Source organism: Cupressus sempervirens, chromosome 2 (assembly GCF_028749045.1).
Source record: "Cupressus sempervirens isolate cs-2001-9-10 chromosome 2, ASM2874904v1, whole genome shotgun sequence".
Lineage (NCBI taxonomy): Eukaryota > Viridiplantae > Streptophyta > Pinopsida > Cupressales > Cupressaceae > Cupressus > Cupressus sempervirens.
The window spans coordinates 17,009,442-17,029,992 of record NC_143119.1 but is presented as its reverse complement, the minus strand read 5'-3'; the positions used below and the strand labels follow the sequence as shown (position 1 = coordinate 17,029,992).

General features: G+C 36.1%; 1 protein-coding gene across 1 annotated transcript; it reads left to right on the top strand.

The window, feature by feature from the left end:
- Positions 1-14,469: 14,469 nt before the first annotated feature.
- On the top strand, positions 14,470-16,169 carry LOC149570865 (protein C2-DOMAIN ABA-RELATED 1-like). Its single transcript, XM_089812424.1, has 3 exons — positions 14,470-14,666; positions 15,488-15,586; positions 15,688-16,169. The coding sequence occupies exons 1-3, from the start codon at positions 14,553-14,555 to the stop codon at positions 15,925-15,927; spliced, it is 453 nt and encodes a 150-aa protein (XP_089668550.1). The 5' UTR covers positions 14,470-14,552; the 3' UTR covers positions 15,928-16,169.
- The last annotated feature ends 4,382 nt before the right edge of the window (positions 16,170-20,551 follow it).

Sequence of the window (20,551 nt, the reverse complement as noted above, 5' to 3'; positions counted from 1 at the left end):
ACTTCCTATAAAATTGGGCTAACCCATGAAAACTCCTTACCTCTATCCCTGTGGTTCGTGTTGGGTAGTTCAAGATAGCCTCCTCCTTGATTAGGTCCATCTTCAATGAACCTTTTGATACTACAAATCCTAGGTATACAAGTTCTTGCTTGAGGAATTCACACTTTTCTAAGTTGATTGACAACTTCTCCTCCTGCAGCTTCTTGAGTATAGTCTCCAAGTGTTCGAGATGCTCCTCCTTTATCTTGCTAAAGATGAATATATCATCCAAGTAGACCCCCACAAATATTCTAGTGTAGTCCTTAAGCACTTCATTCATGAGACTCATAATGTGATAGGAGCATTTGTAAGCCCAAATGGCATGAATTTCCATTCATATAGCCCTTTAGTGGTCTTGAATGTTGTTTTCCATTCATCCCCCTCTTGGATTCTAATTTTATGGTATCCACTCTTTAAGTCAAACTTAGTGAACTACCTAGATCCTCCTATACAATCCATCAAATCCTCAATCCTATGTATAGGATACCTATATCTGATTGTGATCCTACTAATAGCCCTAGAATCAATATAAAGCCTCCACTTACCACCTTTCTTGGATGCCAATGCCATTGGTATTACACAAGAACTAATGCTCTTCTTTATCAATCCATGGTCTAGCAACTCCTACACTTGTCTAGCCACTTCTTGGTTCTACTCTGGAGAGAGCTTATAGGCTGGTTTGTTAGGTAATGAGGCTCCTAGGATAAAGTCAATCTGATGACTAATGAACCTCTTAGGAGGTAGTGTTGCTAGTGTACCATCACTAATAATATCTTTGAACTTACCAAGAAAATTTTGCATCTCCTCTAGTATAGGTGTTGGCATGGTCTTCTCTCCTTCCTTAGGTTGTACTATGATAGCATATCCTTCACCACCTTGTTGTAGCATGTTGGAAAACTCCTTTCCACTACTCAAAAAAATACTAGGGGTTTTTGATTGGGGTTCTTCATCCACCATCAATGATTATATTTTGAATTTCCTACCATCCTCTTAAAAGAAATGGTATTCTACTTCCCATCATAGATGACACTTATGTCATACTACCATGGCCTTCTTAATAGGAGATGGCATGCATCCATGGGAAAGACATCACAAACCAACTTATCCTTGTATCCATGAATAGAGAACTCCACTCATGTTTGCTCATTCATAAGGACACTATTCCCTTTGTTCAACCATGTCACCCTATATGAGTTGGTATGGGGCATCTTCTCAAGTTTGAGCTTCTTTACTACTTCTCTAGAGATTATGTTATCTATGGACCTTGAATCCACAATAACCTTGCAAACTTTGCCAAGTATTTTGTACCTTATTATGAATAAGGCTTTCCTTTGACTTGGTTCCTCCTTCATAGGTTGTTAACAAAAACCCTCCTAAACATTAGGTTCTCCCCCATTTCTAACTCAATGTGATTGATCTGAGGTGACTTGACACTTGATGTGTCTTCTTGAGCATATCCAATCCCTTTCTCATTGTTAGAAAATGATGCCCTCTTAGGGAACCTATATGCAAGATGTCCCATCTGTCCAAAGCTATAACATTTCCTGTTAACTTCTCCCTCTGTTAGAATCTCCTTGAGATCCTCTACCTCTTCCATGACCTCCTCTTGGAGTGGTTTCATTCCTATGCTCTGTAGCTTTAGACTCCCCTTGGTTTTTTTGTTCAATCCCCCTACTTTGGTAACCACCTCTATGACCTCTCTGATCTTTGCCTCTACCTCTACCTTTGGAGAACTGATCATGCTTTCATTTTTCCTTTTTTGTCAATCTTCATAGCCAATTGATAGCATTGATGTAGAGTTTTAGGACTAAGAAGAGTCATCTCTTCTTGAATGTTCCATTTTAGGCCACTAGGGTATCTAGCTACCTCAAGGTTTTCATCCTTTGCCACATTTGACCTCATGCAAAGATTTTGAAATTTCTTAGTGTTGGAACTTACATCAAGATCCCTTTGCCTCAGATTCTACCTCTTTTGGTGTAAGTGAATTTCATTATCCTCTAGCATATATGCTTCTCTCAACTTAAGAACCATCCCTTTCCATGAAGAGATTGGTTTCTTACCTCTTTTTTCCCTCTTTGTCTAAATGAACTTCCACCATGTCAAAGCAGAGCCTCTCAATCTTGATTTTTCCATCCTAACCTTTTGTGCCTTAACTGACATTCAAAATGGTTCTACATTCCCTCTATCTAGTCCATGACTAGATTTAGTTCCATCTTCCCAGTAAACAATGTAATGCCTTCAAGTACCTTCCCACTCATAGCCTTCAATTCTTCAAGAAAGGCTCTTTTGTGAGAACAAGTTTTGGTGTAGGGAACTCATCCTCTACAACAACCTCTGGCTTCTTCCCATCAACTTTGTCCTTGACTTCATCAGTCTTTTCTTCCTCTTGATTCAACTTATCCTTTAGTTGGGCTAATCTCTCTTTAAGAGATTTATTTTCTTCCTCTTTCTCAGTCACCTTCTTTGCTAACTCTACATTTGTCACCATTGTATTTTCTCCTATTGATTCCTTAGTATGGAACATATATTCACAAGCCTAATATTCTAAGACTTTTATACCAATCTGATAAGGGGATTGGATGAACCAATCACTAGCTTATGCTCTTGATCTTCTTAAAGACTTCTAGGGTGTATTTCTCTCCTACCCTAGCACTTATAAGACTCTTTGTTCGCTAGGATCCCCTAGTCTCCTTAAGCCAACCTATCTATCGATAAGTTTTGTATGCCCATTCCACTTCTTGCTCACTTTCCATAGCCCTTAGACCATCCCCAAAGGCCTAAATCATCCGTATACTTCATCAAACCTTGCAGATATGTGGAGGTTTCCTAAGGGACTTCAATACAATAAAATAGGGATGTTAGATACCCCCCCCCCCCCCCCCCCCAGTCTATTTTCTTATCTAATCTCACCAAGTTCCCCTATTAGGTCTCCTACTTTGAGAAAGTAGGGGTTTTTTACTATGCCTTCCAAAGGAACCCTACAATATTTTTTAGGTTTCTTGGTTCATTAGTCATCCCTTTAAATATTTTTGGGGTCTTTAGGTCATATCCTTCCATCCATTGCCCTAACCCAAATTAGGTGAAAATTAGGCTTTTTAGGCTTCACACATGTTGCTCCAGCAATCGAGATTTTTTTAGGCTTGTTCCAAGATTAGTATGATCCTCTACAATTCAAGGGAATGTTGGTAAGAATTCCTTATTCCATGTACAAAAGGAATTTGGACTCTAGCTTTTCTCCTCTGCGAGTAATGTTAATCATATTATGGTCTTCCCTACCTAGACTCACCACATGCTTGCCTAGGGAAAGACTTCAAAAATGCTCTCTTTGTATTTGAGGGCCCTTTCTTTTGTACACATTATGTACATGGAGTCTACTCACTAATTCCAAGAGTTCATACATAATGGACAGTGGGAAAGTGAGTTAGAACTCCATCTTCAACAACTGCTTGGACAAAACCAATGACAATGTAAAACCAAAATAATTTCACAAAATGAAAACAAAATGATAAAAATATATGTTTACCAATAAAATGAATCAAGAAAACCTGTAATCCAATGGATTCACAAGTTACAACATGGATCTTGAACTTCTAACTACCTATTGTCATCAATAACAAAGAAATTGCATACAAATTGCTTCAAAATGTTGATTACCAAAACACTCAATCCACACAATGAGCATCCAACCTTGCTCACAAGTCTTGGAATGCCTTGTATAGGGTGGTTGGATGGTTATTTCCCCTTAGGTATCTTCTCCATTGAACTGAAACTTTCTTGACAATATTGCTCAAGCAACTTTTCAAAGTTACAAAGTTGCACAATGCAACTTTTACATCTATTTAGCAACTTTTCCCAACTTTGGCCAAATGATTTCCATTGCTTCCCAATCTCAACCAAGAACCTCAAATAAGGTAAAAACAACATTCCAATCCATCCTAGATCCTAATGACCTCATGATGATGTCATCATCATGCTTCAAGCCAATCAGAGGGCTTTACAACTTGCTAGCCCCTAATTACACCTAAACAAAAGGTTTAAGACCCTAAGAACAATAGCCCACTTGTACTACTACTATGGTAAACATGACCTTATATCCAACACATCACAAATTCCCTAAGGCTCACACCCACACAACAAAAACATGAAAAATTAGATTGCTTAGACAATCCCTAGGCGCTCCTACACCAACTACTAAAAACAAACAAGCCCATGCACAAATAAATTAACATATGTTGAGTAATAAATGATTTCTCTAACACCTTAGGATGCTCCTTAACTAATGTAAACTTTATCTATTTATGAATTCCCTACATTATTTTCAAACACTACCAATACTTTAGCACTATTAGATAATAGAGGTTGGAATGAATCAAATAGTTAAAGTATGCATTTGGTTAGTTTAAATTTCTCTAGTGAGGAATAACCTAAAACAACAAGATCAACCAATAGGGATCTTCAAATCTACACTGAGTTAAAAAAAAAAATCGATCAACATTTTTTTTTTTTCCATCTATGTGATTCAATTCTATGTAGCATCAAACTATCTCTTCATCATAGTTAGTAAGATTGAAATTAAACACTTCAATTATTTTCCATATCACATGTATTTTGTCTGATTTTAATTATCTTGTTGCACGTGTATTTTCAATCATTTTTTACCCTAATTAATTGAATATTGTCTTAGGTTCTTAAGTCCTAAGTGTTGACCCCTACTATGAACCTTTTCTCATTTCACCTTGCCACATTTATATTTCCTTAAATAAAGCTATTTAATTAAATCCTTATTTTGAAAGAAAGGTAGTTTGATCTAGACTAAAATCAAGTATGTTTATTGTTGAAACACATTTTTATTAATTGTTCTTAATTAGAATACCATTAATATATTTACAATTTAAAATAAAAAATGTAAGAAATAAAAGATAATGGGAGAATTGCATGCTACACAATATAAATGTGGACAAACCCTTGTAAGAAAAAACTCCAAAAAAAGAGGTCAAGTATGTATCGTCTTCATTAAACAAGATTATAAAATGATATCTTTTACGATGCATGCAAGTTCAAACTCCTAGAAAATCACTATATATATAATTAGGAAAAATTTCACATTAGGTATAGCAAAATGAATATACAAAAAAGTGAGCAAAATAACAAGTATTGAAATTAGAAAATTGAAACATTACTCAAGTAAATCATAGATCTTATGCTATGTGGATATAGGCATGTGATAAATGTAGGTGCTCATTTTGCTAGCTAGCATATAAAGATTGCATAATTTAAATAATAAATCTTTAAAAAAGGCATCTAGAGTGGTATAGAAATAATGAACGATAGGCTTGATTTACCAAATTTTGGACAATCAAATAGATGTTTGAGTTTCACTCTTGGACCACAAGTCTAATCCAAGATTCAAAGAGTTGATGAGGAAAGGTAACATGCATGAAGGATATGTAGATAAATTTGATTTTCAATAGAAAATAAATACATAGTTATTAAAAAACAAACATACGTTATGAGTTAATGAATAGTTTAATTTAATTAGATAGCATGATCATACACTAGATGATAAATGGATATTAATTGAATATTGGTGATAAGTGATGAAATAATTATAGCGAAGATAACTATTTTTTAATGCCTACAATTTACATGACTTTATTGATTTTTCATTTCAATTAACAAGGCCTTGTGGATATCTATTTGTGCTTAGCTGACATTTAAGGTACTAGTCATATCTTAGAGCACTTCTTCAGTGTGAGGTGGAGGGGACTTTTGGTTCTTCCTTCCTCACCAAGCTAGAAGTTGTCTCAACTTTTATTGTAGAGGTTCTAGCTTTAGAACCTAGGATTGTAGACCATTGTAAAAGATTTAAATTGAGGTCGTTATTAGATAACTATGCATGAAAATTATCTTTTCATCATTTATAAGATTATGTCAAACATATTTCAAAAGATTATTTTTTGCCGATTCAAAGTCACAAGTAAGAGTTAAATTCATTATTGTAAGGAGTGTGTTGTGATGCTTAGGATTGAACCTTTGGTTTTGTTTCACAAATCTAATTTTGATAATTGAACATTATATCAAGGGCATACAATTTTGGGGAGGCAACAATCAACGCTACACGACATCAATGCCACTAACCTTAATACCCTCACCCTTCATATTTAAAGTTTGAATTCATTAGTTTTACAATCCATACATAAAAATCCATGACATTTTATCACTATGAAAAGGCTATCAAAATGATTCTACCAATAAGCCAAATTTATCTATTTATTAAAATATGGAGTAATAAATAAAAATATAACATCAAAACAAAATAAAGATACTATAGAGTAAAATATGAATCTTCAAGTGTATTCTAAGTTTAATTATTTGCAGTAAATGGAAAATTTTTGAACAATCAACATATTCAAATCGCTTTTAAGGTATGAAACGAAGTGTGTTAGTCACAATTTTGTAACAATAACAATAAAAAATGATAATCCAAGACTTGATAAGTAGGAGATTTTCTTTAACAGATCAAATTGTGATATTTCTATCATAATTCAAGTCTCATTGACCCGTGTTTCATGATTAGTGGTTCATAAGAATCCATCTCTGAGGAGAATGAATGAAGAACTCAATACTCATTGCATCTAGCACTCAATCCTTATTGCTCTTCAAAACAGGTGTAGTGAGGCTGAAGTTTGGGATTGAAAGACTACTCGAGGCCTTTTTAGTTTGTTGATGGTGCTCGTTGTCCTTTTTGTTTGTGAGATGTTAGTTAGCAACACTTCCATTTCCTAGTGGAAGAAAATTGAGGTATTCAAAAGCATTTGATCACTAACAAGTTCAAAATCAAGTGCACAGTCTCGTATGATATCATGCTAAGTGAAGAAGACATGGATGCAGCAAAACATCAATTGGATGAGCAAATGAAACATTCATTTCAAGACGTGTCCCACTAATAGCAAAGCAATTAAGGCCTTTGTTTTGGATAAATTTTATAAGAAGAACTAGGGTAAAGGGATAGGTAGGAAGAAAAGGTATTACATCAACTAGTTTAATCCCACATGTGACAAACTTCAAAATCCTTACGTTGGTGCCAATATTGCTTGGAAAGCTAAAAAAATTATTGCTTAGTTGACAATTAACTCGCATGAATTCTGCAATGAGATTGAGTGTTGGAAAAGTCCTAGAGAGGCTTGGGAGGAGAGAATTTGTACCCTTTGCAACTCTGGCAATGTAGAAATTGAGCACCACTTTGTGGTTGAATGTGTTGCTTTTAAGGACAACAAGGCCAATTTAATTGATTTCCTAACTGTGTGCAACTGGCATAACCTTTTTAGTGAGGAGTACATTAAGAAGTTTGCAACCCTCATCATTATTTTCAATAGCAAAAGACTTGATCTGGTGAAAGTGATACGTTGTCCCATAGGCTATGTTTAGTCTCATAGACGTTAATTCTTCTTCTTCTTCTTCTTCTTCTTATTCTTCTTCTTCTAGGTAATGCTCACCGAGGTAAAGCACTAAGACTTCCTAGGTCCTAGTACTACTTGTCCACTCTGCTTGCAACCCCATTTGCAAAACCTTCAACAAATGGATGAATCCTATTTGCAATATCACAATCCATGTCTTGTTATTATTAAAAAATGACTACCAGTACATAATAGATTATAGACACTATTCTATTATGAATCTTCCATCAAATACTCTTATCCTTCATATTTAAATTTTGAAGCCATTTTTAATAGTCACAACATAGCAATCCATGCTTGTTATGTCATGTCCCCTTTTCAAATAATAAAAAAATAATAATCTTTGCTAAGACAGGCAGGCCCAAGAAAGTGAAGTTTCGGAAAAAGGGAGTTAATCTTTGGAAACCGTTGGACTAATAAATGATAATTAATTATTAAAATATGTTTCATTAACCTCTCTTGGACGTGAGTTACAGTTATTCCCTTTTTAAAGAGGTTTGGAGGCATTTTGGGGGGATTCCAGACTTGATTTTTGCTCATTCTTTGTTATTCTTCAGAGGCTGCCAAACCTGTGGAGAAGGAGACCCAAGAACGGGAGTTTGCAGGTTTCCAGGGAGACCCAAGAACGGGAGTTTGCAGGTTTCCAGGAAGGCTAAGGACGGGAGTTTGAAGCCATTCCATGTGCATGCTCATACAGAGTTTGCCTTTATGCTGAACAGTGCAGATTTGTGAGTTTCCGGGTGTATTTTTGTAAGAGTTTGGTGTTTCCGGTTGAGTATTTCATATCAGTTTTGGTTGTTGCTGTATTTTATACTTTAAGCTGTTAAAATAGAGCTGAATATATATATTGGGACGTGATTAAACTTCTGAGATAGATTATTAGTGTTCTTGTGGTGTTTCCGGGCATATTTTGTGCTATTTCGGGAGCCCGATGAGCATAGTTTTGGTCCTACATTTTTGAGCTATTGTGTAAAGGCTATACGGATCTGGAAATGTCAATTTGTAGGCTGTTATGCTGCTGAAAGTTCTGTAAAAATTTCTATTTTCAGATTCATTAATAATTTGTGAAGTTGTGAAGCTTTTAGCACTATTTTCAACATACCCGATTTGGGGTTTCTTGAGAAATTTGGAGGATCTTTGTGATATTAGTTGTTTGATCTTAAAGACCTGATTAAAGGTTGGAAATATCATGTAAAATCAGAAAAGGGACATTTCAGTGGTATCAGAGCCATGATCTTGCCAGCCTGAGGGTTTGTAGAAGTTGCAGGTCAGTTTTGACAACTACCCAGATCTTGCATTTCAGTTTTGAGAACTACCCAAATCTTGCATGTCATAATTTATGATTGCATGTTGCTTCTAATCAGCTGCATGTAAAAATTTATGGTTGCATGCTACTTCTAATCATTTTCATGTTAGTTCTTGGTGAATTTGGTGGTTGTAGAAGTTTGCATTTCAGTTTTGACAAGTACCCAGATCTTGCATGTCAGTTTTGACAACTACCCAAATCTTGCATGTCATAATTTGGTGGTTGCATGTTGCTTCTAATCAGTTGCATGTCCAAATCTATGGTTTCATGCTACTTCTAATCATTTGCCTATTAGTTCTTGGTGAATTTGGCGGTTGTAGAAGTTTGCATGTCAGTTTTGACAACTACCCAGATCTTGCATGTCATAATTTGGTGGTTGCATGTTGCTTCTAATCAGTTGCATGTCCAAATCTATGGTTGCATGCTACTTCTAATCATTTGCATGTTAGTTCTTGGTGCTTGAAGAAGTTATATCCTATTGGGGTTACACTCTACTTTATCCAGAATGGACAGGTATAGTACAGAGTCTCAGAGGGAACGATCTTGGACAATTGATAGCCAGAGTCAAAATAGTAGAAAGGATGGTTATTTAGACATTCGAGATAAACTTATGAAAATAAGCCATGACATGTCTAAACAGTTGGTTGAGCACCACCGTATAAATGACATGTTATCTGACCCAACTAAGGTGGATAAGTTGACTGGATTTCTATTTGGCAGATTTTCTCACAGGACAGATGACACAATTTCCAAGAACTTGCATGAGGAGTTTGAGAAACTAGCTGATAGCCAGGTAGAGGTCTCAGATTCTACTCTGCCACAGGAGGTGGTGGGAAAGGATATTACACAGATTGATAGTAAGGGTCAACTTGATACTCAAATTGAGACAATTGTTTACAGGTTGTCAAAGGGTGATGCCACAGGTATTCAGGATGGTATAGTTACAACAGGCAGTGACTACAGTGTAGTGGGTTCAGATGATGATTATGAGGATGTTGTTGTGCAGGATGGTGAGATACCTGGTAGAGATGAGCAGACATTGAGCATTCATGACTTTGCTGAGAAAGAGTACCAGGCACAGTTAGATGCTTCATCACATGAGGTTGAGGCTGGTAGTACTTCACATGATTTGTCCAACCAGCTGAAGGTGAACACAGATAGTATTGTGACTTCATTATCTCATCATGACAGGTATGTGGAGTTAGTTGGTATTGGTCAGATTACTCAGGTGAGGAGTTTGCTTGAGTTACCAGTTGATTCTAGTTTACGGATATGGACTCGAGATTGTTATATTGGCATTTGGGATTCAGTTGACTGGAGATCTTTAACACTTTTTGGTAGCAGTGTTTGTTTGGGTGCTATCATGGATTTGATTTGCAGATTACACAGTGTTGTCTTTTCTTGTGCCAGTATCTTGTCTGATGTTGGTATTAGTTTTTATACACCGGTGTTGGGCTTTGTTCATATATCCAGTCGACCATACTTGCTGGAATGTGTTGATGATATTTCATATTTGGCAGTGTGTATAGATGAGTCCCAGGCTCACATTGGCATTGATGACATCCAGAAGGATGCAATGGGCGGTTTTGAAGATTTAGTTTCCTTGGGTATAGAGGAGTTGGACAGCAATGCTAATATTTTTGATACTTCGTATGTTGATATGAGCTTTAGATTTGATTCACAGGATATGGATGGTAATACTCTAGAGACTAGTAACTTTGAGGACACTCCTTCAGACAGTGCATCAGAGGAGGTTTGTAGGAGACAGTCAAGCCAGTGCCATCATGTGTCTAATCAGTTGAGAGTTAGTGACCAAGACATTTCTATCACTTGCCAACATTTTGATGCTGCTCGTCAGTTGTTAGCAGTTTATGGATGGGGTTCTCCTACTAGTGATGAGCAGGGAGGAAGTTATCTTTCCTTGACAGAGATCCACTCTTTATGGGAGGCTATCCAGATTCTGAGACAGGATTATATGCAGTTGGTAGCTGACAGAGATTATCTTATGAAGTGGGGCAGTACAGCATATGATGCATTGTTGGCCAAGGAAGATGAGGTGAGTGAGCTTACTGAGCAGCTTGTGGTGACTTCTGAGATTCTTGAGAGTACTCAGTTGGCTTTCAAGGAGTCACAATTTCATTTGGCTAAGGTGACCATGGAGTTAGAGCGACTACAGTCTTTATCTGATTCTATATAGTCACAAGCTATGGTGTTTGGTGATTCGAGGATGTCCATGGCTGAGATTGTTAGAGACAGTGGAGATGGGGATGCATCCATCCTTGATACTAACATTGGCATATCAGGTTCATTCCCACTAGAGTCAAGTTTAGTTGAGTTGGGTATTGTAGCAGATTATTGTATGCCTGACAGGGTGGTGGCTTCTAGTACTAAAGGCACAGAGACTAGAGATGTATCAAAGGTCATGTGTGATGTTGGTGAGTCGACAGTTGGCATGGTTCCTGCTAGTAATACTACTCCCTTGGTGATATCTTTGGAGGTAGTAGTCAGTTCCAACATGGTTGATGATCAATTGCAGTTAGTTTCATCTAGATTACAGTCTGAGCCACTGACTGAGATTGGCGCATTCTATCGGCATTACACTGTGAGGTACGCTCATCAATTTACCATTGATGACCATGTTGATGAGATTATGATACAGAGATGTACTTTGGTTCCTAGTGCTTATCATCAGTTATGGAATAGTTTGATGCCTCAAGATGAGAGTTGTGATGGGCACGACATGGCGACAGGTTCTGTAGTTGATAGCTTGATAATACATGACTTAGAGCAGGAGTTTTGGAGTGATGCTTCAGCAAGTGTTGTTATTGATTCTACTCCTTTGGCTATGACATCTCCTGACTTAGCTAGTGATCAGTCACAGTGGGTTGTATCACTTGTTCATGGTGAGCTATTGACTGAGGTTGGTTTTTTTAATCAACATTATATTGCAGGGTATGTACATCAGTTAACAATTGATCCTTATGCTGAGGATTTGATGGCAGAAAAATTTGGTTTGGGTTCCATTTCTTGTTGTTTATCTTGTGATGGCTTTTCACCGTCAGGGGTGCATGGGAGTTATGGTTATGAGACAGTGGCCAATGATCTACAGAGTTGTGTTGACTGCAGGAGTTGTACAGTGTGTGGATTCTCCATACTTGGTATAGTTTCATTTGAGAGCATTCACCATTGTTGTAGAGTTGGATTGTACATTCCATATAGGCCAGTGGAATGCATTGATGGTATTTACTATGTTGGTAGTCCACTTTACTTGGGTTTTGATATTCTAAGAGTTTGTGTCTCATGGGTTTTTTACTGTGGTAATGGTGATTTTGGAGTTTGGTTGAGCTATAATTGCCAGTTTGATTATGGATTCCTCTTGGTCATATTGCAGAGGATCTTGCAGGAGTCTGTGTTAATTGGTAGTAGTATAGTTCATGACTACATTTGGGATCCAGGAGGATTGATTGGTTTATTGTTCAGCCATTGTTTGAGGACAAGCAATGTTTGGGAGGGGAGGACTTGTCATGTCCCCTTTTCAAATAATAAAAAAATAATAATCTTTGCTAAGACAGGCAGGCCCAAGAAAGTGAAGTTTCGGAAAAAGGGAGTTAATCTTTGGAAACCGTTGGACTAATAAATGATAATTAATTATTAAAATATGTTTCATTAACCTCTCTTGGACGTGAGTTACAGTTATTCCCTTTTTAAAGAGGTTTGGAGGCATTTTGGGGGGATTCCAGACTTGATTTTTGCTCATTCTTTGTTATTCTTCAGAGGCTGCCAAACCTGTGGAGAAGGAGACCCAAGAACGGGAGTTTGCAGGTTTCCAGGGAGACCCAAGAACGGGAGTTTGCAGGTTTCCAGGAAGGCTAAGGACGGGAGTTTGAAGCCATTCCATGTGCATGCTCATACAGAGTTTGCCTTTATGCTGAACAGTGCAGATTTGTGAGTTTTCGGGTGTATTTTTGTAAGAGTTTGGTGTTTCCGGTTGAGTATTTCATATCAGTTTTGGTTGTTGCTGTATTTTATACTTTAAGCTGTTAAAATAGAGCTGAATATATATATTGGGACGTGATTAAACTTCTGAGATAGATTATTAGTGTTCTTGTGGTGTTTCCGGGCATATTTTGTGCTATTTCGGGAGCCCGATGAGCATAGTTTTGGTCCTACATTTTTGAGCTATTGTGTAAAGGCTATACGGATCTGGAAATGTCAATTTGTAGGTTGTTATGCTGCTGAAAGTTCTGTAAAAATTTCTATTTTCAGATTCATTAATAATTTGTGAAGTTGTGAAGCTTTTAGCACTATTTTCAACATACCCGATTTGGGGTTTCTTGAGAAATTGGGTGGATCTTTGTGATAGCAGTTGTTTGATTTTGAAAATCTGATTAGAGGTGTGAAATACCATATCAAATCAGAAAAGGGGACATTTCATGTTATCACTAAAACGAAACAAAATAGGCTATCCACATAAACCCACTTATAGGTGTAATTCATCTTTTAAAACAACAATGAAAAACAAAAACTCAATATGGATACTCCAAGCCTAAAGGAGGAAACAATGAATCTTCCAAGTGCATTCTATGTTGAGTGAATCAAACCTGTTTGGGAAGCTATCATATTTAAATAATTTTGAAGACAGGAATAAAGTGGGGCAGTCGCAACCTGACAAACAACATTTAACCCAAAAAGTCCGCTTATTTATTATGAATAGTCATTTTCTATTAATAACTTAATATACTTGTTACAAATTCACAAAAAAGGGGCCAGGAGATACAAGATCACCCCTTGAGAGTTCACACGACCGTAGTTGGAATCAACAACTATTCATCAAAAAAAATTAAGCAACCCCTCAAGTTGCCAAAGCAATGCCAGCCAAGGGGGGTGGTTCATTTTGATTATTAAAAACCCAGTCATCCCTAAGATTAGTAGGCAGACTAGGAGCAGTCCAGCTATCCACTTTGAAATCAAACCGAGAGCGTTTTCAATTCCGCTTGGTCGGAAAAATCCCCTCTGCTATAACTTTGTGGAGCCCTTCAACTGGTTGCTCAAAACCCTTGCGGAATCTTTGATACCTTTACACTAATGGGGAAAAGAAAAAGGGAGAGCCCGTGCTATTTGGTAAGCCCTTTTAACTCTGGGGTCCCATGGGGGGGGCTTGGGCTTTATATTTAAAGAGTTGGAGGTCCCATGATAATATTTTGCGGGGGCTAAAGCTTAATTTGGAATCTTTTCTTATTAACTAGGAGCCCCTACTTTTTAGTTGCACGGATGCAAAAGGAGGGGGGGCGGCTGGAAATAGCTCCTACTATTTAGGGAAGAATTCTGCCACTTGGCAAAGAATCTACCCTTCATTTTCTCTCCAAATTGAAATCATCCTCCAAAAATTCTAAAAACAACAATTTATATTTTTAATATTTCCTTCAATGTAAGAGCTAATTTTTTAAAGCGGATTTATATGTAATGCCCATGAGACCGCTCTCTTTTAAATGTTCCTAAAAAAATTCAGCAGCACCCACTCTATTTTTATGCAAGCAGGTGCCCATGAGACCCCAGTCTAATTCTTTGAATCTCACAAAAACCTGTTTATTTACTTTATTACATCAGCAATCTAGGAATATCTCATTCACTTTTTGTATTAATCTACCCATATTTTCAGAAATCGATATCTTTCCAGGGTTACAGACATTTATTTCTAAATTTCCTGAATAGAAGCTTGATCTTTGTGTCCCACAGCACTTGAATAACAAATGGCGGCGGGTGCTGCGGCCATTCTCAAGCTTCATATTGCCAAAGGGACCAATTTGGCTGTTCGTGATTTCAGGACCAGTGATCCTTACGTTGTTGTCACGCTTGGCCATCAGGTAACCTTATTTAACTTCACTTCTAGTTCTTTCCCCAAATTCTTATTTTCCATCTTTTGTTTCCCCAATTCTCTTATAATTCATTTGTCGAATTTAGTTATTTAGGATCTGGGGACGTTTGTACGGCTTCTTTACATTTTATTTTCAGACCACAACTGGTATGTGGATAATTGCTGTGTTTTTTTTATCTGTGGGTTTTCAGGTCACAGTTTTTGTTAGGTGCTGATGGGATTGAGTTGGGTCTGTAAATTAGCTTTAGCAGAAACTGAACTTCAAACTTTTTATGGGGTTTTTAAATTAAGTAGGTTGAGGGGTTTTTTAATGAATGATTCATAAGGCATAACATTTGCTGAAGGTTTTATAAATGAGGTTTGTAAGCAGAGTGAGTTTAACTATAGAGAAAACTCCGTAAGTGAGTTTGAACTGGAACAGTATTGGGATGGGCGACCTCCTCCAAAGTCCTATTTATTGTCGTAAGAGATAGATTTGTGTAATCACTACTCATATGAGTCAATGAATTTGACTCAAAAAACTACACAGTTAAATCATGATAGCAATATCATAAGGTTTAATGGATTTTTGAAAATAGAATAGTAAGTTAAAAGAGTTTAATTGGAAAGAAAGTTTAATGATTGTTCTTTTGAGCTGGAGTAGTGTTCAGATGGGTCACCTCTGAAAGGTTTAATATTTCACCCTTCCAAACATCGTGTAATATACATTGATTTTCAGAGTGATGGATATATGTAAACCATTATTTATGAAATAAAGATCAATTAGTATAAATTGAAGCTACCCAATTGAATTAGATGAACAATGTGCAGAAAGTGAAAACTAGAGTTGTGAAAAACAGCCTGAATCCAGTGTGGGATGAGGATTTGACACTGTTTGTACCACATTCTGAGCCCCTTGTGCTCAAACTGGTAAGCGGCTGGTTTTTTGAGACCTTTGATTTTCTTTTAGAAAGATAAAAGAAGCTTCATCTCCATAGCCTTGGTTCTTATAGTTTTGAGTTGTGGTTCAGGAAGTGTTTGACAAGGACACGATGAGCAGAGATGTCAAGATGGGTGATGGTGAAGTGGATCTGAGTGATCTTGCAAGTGCTGCAAAGGTACTGAAGACAAGCCCATCACCGAATTTGGCAATGGAGGAGGGTTCTTCATGTATTAAGTGTGTGGATGGACATGTGGTACAACAAGTGTTTCTGGGGCTTCATCATGTGGAGTCTGGGCAACTGGAACTGAACATCAAATGGGTTGATTGATTTTACTCATTAATCACCTTGTTGCATTTTAAAAGAAAAGTAGACCTATTTTCTAGCTATTTATGCTGGAAAACAGAGAGGTATAGGATTGTAGCCTGATAGATGCATCCCTTGGATTTTAGATATACAAATTCCGGCTGAATATAGGATCTGGTGTAATATTTAAATCTAACAGATACATTAAGATGCGCATATCTATTGTTACTTGTTCAATGAATCTGATTTAAATTGTTGATTCAAAATTTCGCTGTACCATTGAAGTCTACATCTGTTATTTTTGGCCGTTTGAGTTGATATATAGAGTCTTAGTTGACATATTCCGTATATTCAGTTCTGTAATTGAAATTTCTATTGAATTAAGAGAAAATAATGATGATACAGTCAAGATGAATTTTTGGAAGGGAGTATATATCAGTTGTAATCAATTTCAGAGAGTCTTGATATAACTAACTTCAAAAATTCATCTGATAAACATGGATTATGGGATAATCTGATACCATGATCATTTGATAATCTATTATTGAGTTTATTGAGTTTCTGTTATCTGATTATTCATCGTTATAATATTTTAACTTCTTTAATTATTAATAGTTTAACTATAGATAAAATAAAAATATTATCTTCTTTTCCCTTCCTTCTTATCACTTCTTTTTTATTCGTCTCTTCAGTCATATTCAGTCTCATCTTACTGTTTATTTAGAACTTCATCTCCTCTTCTTAAAAGAATAAATGTCACAATTTATATAATAATTTTTTCTATTTCTATTACAACTTATTGAATGTAATTTATAACATTGATATTAGAAACTATTCTATGATTATCAAATATGGATCATATACTATAAAAACATATTTCTTACATAATTATACAAAATAAATAAATCTATTAATTATAAATAGGTAGTTTTACTCTATTTATTAGAAAGTGACACATTCCACTGCAGAAGTTCATCCAATAAACATATATATTATCAGATAAATGGTAATATGAGAATAGGAATATGTATTTTGGAATTGGTATTCTAGAATAGAAAATAAGAATACGTATTCCTATTCTTATCTGGTTCAGCGGAATTTGATGGGGAATTCACGGACCCAAAAATTTATATTTTCTAAAATAAATAAAACTGGAATAAGAATACATACTCAAATACCATCTATCCGTTTGGTAGTGGGAATTAGACTGGAATAGGCATCTGGATATTCCTCAAATTTTGAATCCTCTGTTTGGGTGCATCAGAATTGAGAATAGAAATATATATTTTCATTTTAGTTCCAAAATGAGCATTTGCTATTCCACCTAAATAGGTGTAATTGAAACAATTCCCATTTTCACTTTCACAAATTTGGTGAAGTTTTCAAATTTGAAAGAAATGCAATACCATTTTGTCCGCCATGGCCAAATACGATACGCTTTCTTTTCCTTTTCCGTTGTGGACAATGCTATTTTCAATTGTGATGTCCATGCTTTATTTTCCTTTTCAGTTGAAATTGGCACAGAGGATTGAAGGTCGACACAGGGTATTGTTTACAGATTGTTAAAAATGACAAAAGAGCCAAGAACGGAACGGATGAAGTGTGCCATTTCCATATTGACCACTGATTGCAGACGATGGACATTGATTTGCTAAGATGTTGTGAACCCACTTACCATAGGAGACATTTTGATTTGAAGAAGGTAGAACTAGTTTCTCAATGCACATATGAGCTTGTAGAAGGCGATAATTCTTGTGAGCCCTTACCTGATCTAAGACAATGATTTGAGTCTTGGCGCAGGCAATTGCATATTTCTGAGATTGGAGGGTGCTAAAAAATTTACAGCACGTCTAGCCCTAAATTCTTCCTCTTAATACATTATTATTGCAACGATATCACTTTTCATTGGGAGGCGATGTGATCGGTTCTCCAACAGTGACTGGTCAATGCCATTTAGAATGATGAGATCTCTGTTTGGATAGGGTGTTTGGTGCTCAGCTGTGGAGGTCACAACAATGCAAATGTGGATGACAGTCTGTGAAATGATTTGTTAATGCTTTGAACGGTCAGAAAATTCAAATTTCAGTTTCAACTTATATTCCACTTTTAGTTTTATCGAACCAAACAAGTTTGAAATAACAAATTAAGAATAACAAATACTAGTTTAACAAATGCATAATAATAAATTCTAATACTCAAATCATATTCCAACAGTCAAACGGGGCCTTAAGGTGGAATTGCAAATGCTCATTTTTGAGCCAAAATTGAATACATATTCCCATTCACAATTACAATTTAGTGCACCTAAACAAAGAATTTGAAATTTTAAGAATTTATATATGCCTATTCCACTCATATTCCCGCTGCCAAACAGAGCCCCCCGTTTGGGTGCTGGCATAGGAATTAGAAATTAGTATTGAAAATGAAAAAAAGAATGAGGATTGAGAATGAGAATGGAAAATTGTTATTCTCTTTCTGTTGGGTTCACCTGAAATTTGAGGGAATATAATAATCCAATGTCTGATTGTACAAAACTGAAACTAGAATCTGAAACTAGAATAAGAAATAGGAATGTGAAAATTATTGCACTTACACACAGATGTATGAAGGTTTCTCAATTTAGTAATTCTCAAGGTGTATGAAGGTTTCTCAATTTAGTAATTCTCAAGATCCACTGTATATAAGGAATTCAAGCCTTTCAGTTTAATGATAACATAAAGATTGGAGCTGTATATTGCATTTGATAGAGGACTTGGACGCCAGTGTTATCCAAGCTAGCCTGATCAAGAATTAGCACCGGATTCCACCATCATGTGAACTGCCATGTTTGGACCTAGATTTGTCCGCTGACTACTGCACATTTGTATTATAGATGAAGGCTCGTCCAGTCAGAAACGTCACCAATGATTGGGTGCCTCTCTTAATCTCTCTCACTGCCATCACAGGTTTTCTGCTAAAACAACAACAATCTCACTCCAAATCAGGCCATCCCTACCCTGATTTCGATCCAAGCTTTTGCACTATTAGTCTATATTAACACCAACATGGCCGTTCAAGATAAAAGCTGTGTGAAACATGATCTTGAAGATTTGTTCAAGATAATTGCACTACTGGTGAAGGGGTTCCATTAGACATATGCAACAACAGTTAAGAATTGTTTACCATTCATATTTTAGTTAATCTCGAGGCCTGATGGAACCCTCTACGTTGATGAAGCCTGCCATATCACAGAGGAATCATTTCATAGAAATGATCATCAGATCGCGCATGGTAAATGAGTTGATATTTGAAATCATATAAGCATTCGAAAATAGTGGAAGATATATGTGAATTGTTTCATAAAATTCCAATCTAATCATATGGTGCGAGCACTGCAAAAGTCTCAGGAACTTGAAATCGAAATGGGCGATGATCTGCGAGTGAAGTAAAAAATAGAATAGGAATGGCCTGTGTTCTTTTTGGAATGGACATATGTTTATTTTAAGGGTAAAATGAGAATATGTATTCTTATTCCCTATTCTGATTTAGTGCACCAAACTGAAAATACAAAATATATTCTTAATTTCATATTCCTATTCCATCCAAACGGACCCATTTTAAATTTACAAAAGATTTAATCATAAGTAATTTTTTTATATTATTTTCTTTTCATTTGCTTCTTTTAAGTCCTATCACTTCTCTCTTATTTTCTCTTTCAGCAATTTTCAGTTTATCTCTTATAGCAAGACTGCCGTTGCAATTGCTTAACTTTTTTGACAAGCAGTTGGTGGTCTTATGCAGCTGCTAATTTTGTTGCTTATTTTTAACAAATAATTTCTAGAGTTGGCAGTCCTATGCAGCTGCTAATTTTACTACTTATTTTTCTATATTTGTGAAATTGTGTTAGTTTTTCCAATAAACAAGACTATTATTTGTGAAAACATGTTGATGTAACTACTTAAATTTAACCAAAAAATACAACTAAGCAACAACATGAGAACATAATATTATTGTTTTTTTATTTTTGATTAAATAAAATAAGTTTTAATGGGTGCCTGAAACCCAATAGTAAACAAAAGAAACCAACATTATGTCTAGAGCATGAAGCAATTCAACAAGAAACAACAGGCCATAAAAGGTCATGAGAATTTGACAAAATAAAAGAAAACCTCTGAAAGAGCAAACAAGCCTAGCAAACAAAAAACCAAAGAAAAAATAGAAAAGCCAGGGGACCCAATCAGGGCACCGTATTTTTGACCAACGTTGTAGCCTTGAGCTCCAACATTTTCATGCTCTCTGTTGCTTCACTCATCAACTGTATGTCATCAGGGGAGTCATTCTTGTCCCTCTTCTTCTTGTTCGATCTCGTTTTATTGCTCGAGCTCTCAACAAGGGGGTTGACATCATCTTTTGTTACCCTGTTATCCTCATTTTCCATGCCATCTTTCACCCATGTGCTAACCTCCATCATAGTATGTAGTTGTTTGATATTATCATTTAAGGCTTTGATAATATTAAAACTCTGGTTAGCGGTGTTGTGGAGACAACTCTCCATTCTTTCCATTTTTTTCCACCTCAGTAACCTTGATATCCAATTTGTTGATTCAATCAATCCCGTCTTCCCCTCCCTTCCTTTCTAGACCCTACAACTTGTTCTTTATCTCCCTTG